The following is a 6,650-nucleotide window of genomic DNA, read 5'->3' on the forward strand; positions in this document are numbered from 1 at the left end:
GTCTGCTGCTATCCATGATGCCAGCTGAGGTTGTTGGCCAGAAAATGGATCCCGAACAACTAAACGATTCTGTTGATCTCATGCTGTCTTTTCAGGTAAGGTTGAATCTATAAGATTAATGTCCCAAAAAAAGTACTGGCTGTTAATAGAATTTACAACCCATGACTTCATCTAATGTAGAGTGATAAGGGAGGTATGACTGCATGGGAGCCTGTCCGTGCATATGAATGGATTGAAGTAAGTGCTGAAAGACATAAGGATGCTCACAAATTTTTTGCTAATTTAGAAGTCCGTAGGAAAAGATTATCTGATGTTGAACCTTTGTAAATGGTGTTTCAGTTGCTCAATCCCACAGAATTTCTGGCTAATCTAGTGGCTGAGCGTGAGTATGTGGAATGTACCTCCTCTGTTATGCAAGCTCTGGTTCTGTTCAAGCAACTCTATCCGGATCACAAGACGAAAGAGATCAGCAGGTCCATCGAGAAAGCAGTGCAATTCCTAGAAAACGAACAGAGGCCAGATGGTTCATGGTACAGTATATTACTTTTAACACAGCTCATACATATGGTTCAGAAGAAGCCTAACAAAATACAATGTGTGCTCGAGTCATGATAGGTATGGAAATTGGGGTGTTTGTTTCATCTACGCCACATGGTTTGCTCTTGGCGGCCTAGCAACCGCTGGTAAAACGTATCAAAATAGCCAGGCTATTCGTAAAGGTGTTGAGTTTTTACTCACGATACAGAAAGATGATGGAGGTTGGGGCGAAAGCTATCTGTCATGCCCTGAACAGGTATTTACGGGGATCAAGACCTTAATTAGTACATAAATTTCACCAAAATTATCGAATAAGTCTCTGTCTTGTTAACATGATGTATGTTTAGAGATACATACCTTCAGAAGGGAAAATATCCAATCTGGTGCAGACCTCTTGGGCAATAATGGGGTTGATCAGCGCCGGACAGGTTCAAATATATCATTTTGCATACACTTCTTATTCGATAAATACAAAGAAATTTATTTGATTAAATCCATAAAAAAACAGGCCGAGAGAGATCCAATACCCCTTCACCGTGCTGCGAAACTTATCATCAATTCGCAAATGGAAAATGGAGATTTCCCACAACAGGTTAGATCTTTGCTAAAAGTTTAGATTATATTATGTTTCATTTCTTGCATTATCTTTCGTAGTACATAATTTTGATCTAGAAAACTGTTTTTATCGCATTTGCAGGAATTAGTAGGAGTGTTCATGAAAAATTGCATGTTGCACTATGCTACTTACAGAAACACATTCCCATTGTGGGCACTTGCTGAGTACCGAAAAGCTGCGTTCGTTACTACTCATCAGCATCTATAGTTTTTATGGACACAAGAAAATACCGTATTGTATTATAATAAGATAAGATTCATGTTATGTGTGGATGCATGCTAAACTACGTCAAACACTTAGAAAGTTAGAAGTTGTGTTTATCGTGATTTTACTTATTTCATACCTGAAAAAACCATTTTATTATTTATTTATGTTATTTAATCTTTTAAAAAAGTTAAAGGATAAGAATTGATTATCATTTTACTTATTCAAATGAAAGTTTATCTAGCAAAATAAAATATTATCATCTTTAAACAAACAATCATTTCGTTTTTCTTCTCTTGTTTTCGTTTCGAGAAAATTAGTAATTATCTCATCTTATAACGTCACTACTTTTCTTTTAACTCTAGTAATCATAATCGTCGTGGGCTCGATAAGACGATGAAAGATCATCTTTAAGCTTCATACTTGACCGTTGAACCATCCGTACAAGTGCCTCCACAACTTCCGACATGGGTGGTCGGAACTCTGGTTCCACCTGTACACATAATGCGATGATGTCGGCGAACCTTGACAATGACGTTGGTGGGTAAAGCCCGTGCAAAGCTGGATCCGCTATATTCGACAATGCGTCTATGTCGTGAAGCTGTGGTGTCGCCCACCGCACCAACGATCTTTCTGGCCTTGGTTTCTCTCTGTTTATAGCACAACCCAACCCAACAAAAAATAACAATTCTTTTAGATATGAAATATCAAACTCATAATCTAAAAATTGAGATTTTATTTAACATGAATGATATTATAGAAATAGAACTGACCCGTCAAATGGAACTCGACCGGTGAGAAGTTCTAACATGACGACACCAAAGCTGTAAACGTCACTCTTTGGTGTATAAGCAGAAGGGTTCTTGGCTTCTGGTGCATTGTATCCTTCTCCTAGGTTTTGACTCGTTCTCTGCCACACCATATAATGAACATTATTACATTAATACTAGTAAACTCAGTCCCAAATTTCTACAAAAACAAGGGAAAAGTATAATGCTCACAAGATAGAATTTTGAGAGGCCGTAATCTGAGAGACGAGGGTTGAGATCTGCGTCTAGCAAAATGTTAGAAGACTTGATATTCTTATGCATCACAGACGGTGAACATGCCTCGTGTAGGTACCTACACACAAAAACGACAATGTATAATTAATGATCACAAATAAAAGATCGTTTGCGTTTAAGTTTTTTTTTTTTTGTTTGGATTTCAGGAACATACTCGACGGCTCGAGCGGTCCCCAAGGCGATTCTGACTCTTGTATTCCAAGTCAACGGTTTACTGAAAGAATCTGACAAATGAAGGAACTCATGGAGTGAGCCGTTTCTGAAGTATTCGTAGACTAACATGTTGTGACCTTGCTCTGAGCAATAACCTACGAGCTCTGCTATGTTCTGATGCCGAATCTTTGAGACGCTCATTACAATGGGCGTTATATCTTCTGATTTACCCGAATCGAACAATGTCGAATCGATCTTCTTAACCGCCAAAGTCTGCATGAAATAGAAAATTTGATGAGTTGTGATGGTTACTTGTATAACACGTTAAGTAAGGGGATTACCCGTCCATCGGAATACTTGGCTCTGTAAACACGTCCGATTGATCCTTCACCGAGAAGATTTCCTGGTGAGAAATTGGCTGTTGCGCTCTGCAAATCAGAGAGCTCGAATTCCGTAGCGGAACGACTTGAAGTGGTTCGTTTCGCGTTGAGCTTGTTGGCGAACTCGGTATCGTTGAAAGACATCACACGCGACGAAACTGAATGCTTTAGTCCCTTTGATCCCATCCGGTGGATATTATTATCATCATCCGAATCTCCACCTTCAATATAAGCTCCTCTCGATCAGTTACTTGCAAAGCCAAAATAGGTCAAAAAAACATCTCGTATACCTTTGTAATCGTTGCCAAAATCGACACGTAGCTCTTGTGCAGATCCATGAGAGGAAAGAGACCTAAACTTTGGGGTGTGTTGACTCCTGTCTTCGTCGATGAAATGAGGAGAGATAGATGACTTTTTCTTGGAGACAAGCGCGATTAAAACGGCGATCAACACAAGAACTCCTAAGCTTGCTCCAGCGATCATCATTCCGGTCACAGCAGTTATACCTCCTCCGGCATTAGAACCTGAAGATTTTCGACCGTATCTAACACCCGGTGGTGGTGGTGGAGCAGTTTCAGTTGAACAGTCGTTGCCTCCAGTCCTTTATCAAACGCAAAAAACAGAGAGAAAACAGGGGAACTCTTTTATATATCCTCTGTTTTTTCTATTTATGTAAAAACTGTTTCTTGTGTAGAAAGCAACCTTTTTCACTTACAGTAAACTGTCTATATCCTTAAGCTCATTAGGTATCCATCCTTCGAACCGGTTGTCTTCGACGTTCCTGTAATCACACAAGAAGAAAACGAATGTTTTTTTAGTATCGAGTATGGGAATTGTGTCAAAACCTAATTAGATGGGTTTTAGTCTTTTAGATGCTTACAAGTCATCAATGGCAAGGTTCCTGAGAACGTTTATGTCGCCTGTGAAACGATTATCCTGCAAGTGTCTTGCACAATTACAAGACAAGATCCAATTTTAGCATCCGAGAAAGAAAAAAAAAAACTTAAATTTTAATTGTTTCTTATTCCATACAGTTTTTTGAGGCTTGTGAGAGATTAGCAAAACTCTGAGGTAATTTCCCAGAGAGTTGATTTAACGATAAGTCCCTGCATAAGTAATATTGGGTGTGTAAGGTCTGAAATTAAATGATTTCTTAAAACATTTTCGGTTAAAAATATAACTAAAGGAATTGTACCTACAGAGTTTCGAGTTTTGACAGTTTCTGAAACATATGTGGTAGATCTCCATTGAGCTTGTTTTGTCCAAGGTTACTGCAATCAAATATAAATTAACAAGTGATCATAAACCCTAACTAACACCAACGATATACTTGATGAAGTTTATTTGCTTTCACTCACATGCTTTGGATACTTTTCATTTGAGATAAGGAGTAGGGCACGTTTCCATCGAGTTCGTTTTCAGAAAAGTCTCTGTATCAGTTAGAAGATTACGATTTGTTTCTTGGGTAATAAGTGATCAAAAAACAAATGTATGAACTTACAGATTAGCAAGGTTGGGTGGGAGTTGATAAGGTATGTTCCCTTTTAGATTGTTTTTGCTGAGATCACTGTACTATCACCAGATTTTAAAACCAAAACTGTTATTTTCTGATTTCTAGTTTTTTTAACTGATTTAAAAGAGACTATTAAATGAGAATCCTCACAAAGTTGTGAGAGATTTGAGGTTGCTTAGTAGATAACCGAGAGATCCACTTAGCTCCAAGCCTGATAACTGTCTGTCGGAGAAAGAAAAAAAAATGAAAGAAATAAGATAACTTGTGATACAAGTAAGGATCTGAGATTAGGGTTTTAAAATATATTAGGGTTGTTATTATATACAATTCGGTGACGGAAGAGCCTTTGCATTTGACGCCTTCCCAAGAACCGTCGCAGGGATCACCTCCGCTAGATTTCCAGCCTTTGAGTTTCGACGGTGAATTTAAGCTCGTAAACATCACGTTCAAAGCGGAGACTGCCAAAACATTTCTGATTAATTCTTGATCGGTCTAATCTAGTAGTAATCACATATTAAAACATGTTTTTGTCTAATAAAAAAATGAGATTTAAGCCTCAATTGTATTTTACCTTCTTGGTTATCGGTTTTTGCTTGGACTAAAGTGACGACAATAGCGAGAGAGACGATCAAGAGGTGTACGAGCTTCTGCATCATCTAGATTTGCAAGAAAGATATAAATTAGGATTCGGGGTTAGGGTTATGCTTCCTGGTTTGATTCAAGGACAAGACAACGAGGGTTTGAGAGAATGTGCCATTATAATTAGATTTAGGGGTGGAGACATTTTTGAGGTTTGGTTCAGGGACAAGATATTTCACGACCATTAACTTTCGCTGGTATTTTAGATCTTTGAGGGAGAACGATAGATGCGCAATGACGGTGAAAAGATGTGTGTGTGTCTAAATTTTTAACCAACCAATTATTAAAAAATAAATTTGTAATTTGTCAAAGTACAAATACTTGGGCTGATCTGAGCGTTAGGCTAATGTGTAGTCTCTCTCATATAGCCCAGACAAACCCACTTGTACGCTTAAAGTGAGCCTCCTAAAAAAAAAAAGCTCAAAGCCAAGACATAGGTATACCATCAAATTTATACACATCTTCAAATCTAAGTTTATTATTAACCCAAATACAGTTTCTGTAAAATTTATTGCAGTAGAATTACAATATGCGGTATTGGTCACAAAATAACAATTTTGTAAGTGGGAATATCTTTGTTCAAAAATTTCAATATTTACTAGTTTGAAAACCCCACACTTATGTAGAAATATTGTTGACTGAAATAGCATATATATTGAAAAAGAAATTCATTTTACTTTAGATCAAAATACTTAAATGTCTTAGTTTCTGATTCTTTTATTACCTAACTTTGATCCGTGAACCAAATAGATGAGTTTTGTTGAAGTGTGCAGATATAATCTCGAAGATGAAAACCTATAGAAGCTATAAAAAATGACACAATAACATGATTTTACTTGAAACGCTCTAAACCAATGCTTTTATAGCTGATTTTATTATATGTTACACGTATGTTTTTACTTTTACAACATATAAAGAAGTACACTTAGTCAAACTTTATTCAATTTATCTTGTACAATAGGATTGTAAAACAGTTTCAGAGAAGGAAAAAAATATATTTCATTGGTAGAACCAACCCATAATAGATATCTATTTATTATGTTAAATCTGCTAAGTCCTAAGAATTACCGATTTACTATAAATTTTTAATAAAATAATTTCTTAATTTTTTAGGAATAAGTAAATAACTACGTAATTTCTGATATTAAACGTTGGAAAGGATGTTATTGGTTGACAAAAAATAAAAAGGACATTTAGTTGTTACGAATGACTTTGACTCGGAAGTCGGAATATTCAAATATCACATATATTTCAAATCTTCCCCAACGACATTACAAAATTTAGCCACACTTTTTTCCTTTACAACACAAAATTTGTCCACGTTGACAAATGACAAGTATCCTTACACCCCCATTGAAGTTTTCAACTGTCGACTATTATATATTGTCCATATTTGCATGTCTATGTTTAAAACTTAAAAATACTTGCAAAAAGACAAGTATCAATTATTTTAGTTATGATATGCTCATTTCATGAACGTTTGGAGAAAAAAAAATAAAAAATAAAGAAGGAAGTTTGTAGTGATTTTAAAGTGACTAGCGACA

The 6,650-nt window shown here is 36.3% G+C and overlaps 2 protein-coding genes across 2 annotated transcripts in view; one reads left to right on the forward strand and one right to left on the reverse strand.

The window, feature by feature from the left end:
• LOC104703238 (amyrin synthase LUP2-like) overlaps positions 1–1,488 on the forward strand; it is a 23,623-nt gene extending 22,135 nt beyond the window's left edge. The window contains exons 14-18 of the mRNA XM_010419208.1: positions 340–530; positions 616–793; positions 885–965; positions 1,046–1,129; positions 1,235–1,488. Of these exons, the coding sequence (XP_010417510.1) occupies positions 340–530; positions 616–793; positions 885–965; positions 1,046–1,129; positions 1,235–1,360 (660 nt within the window). The 3' untranslated portion in view covers positions 1,361–1,488. The remainder of the gene's footprint in view (positions 1–339; positions 531–615; positions 794–884; positions 966–1,045; positions 1,130–1,234) is intronic.
• LOC104703240 (protein STRUBBELIG-RECEPTOR FAMILY 5-like) lies at positions 1,719–5,184 on the reverse strand. Its single transcript, XM_010419212.1, is given in 16 exon segments — positions 1,719–2,007; positions 2,131–2,267; positions 2,359–2,479; positions 2,576–2,847; positions 2,916–3,175; positions 3,245–3,555; positions 3,670–3,735; positions 3,835–3,900; positions 3,987–4,006; positions 4,009–4,060; positions 4,154–4,225; positions 4,313–4,384; positions 4,456–4,521; positions 4,618–4,689; positions 4,793–4,925; positions 5,039–5,184. Coding segments are annotated over 16 exon segments (2,094 nt in total). The 5' UTR covers positions 5,124–5,184.

This window comes from Camelina sativa, chromosome 7 (genome assembly GCF_000633955.1).
Source record: "Camelina sativa cultivar DH55 chromosome 7, Cs, whole genome shotgun sequence".
NCBI classification, from domain to species: Eukaryota; Viridiplantae; Streptophyta; class Magnoliopsida; order Brassicales; family Brassicaceae; genus Camelina; species Camelina sativa.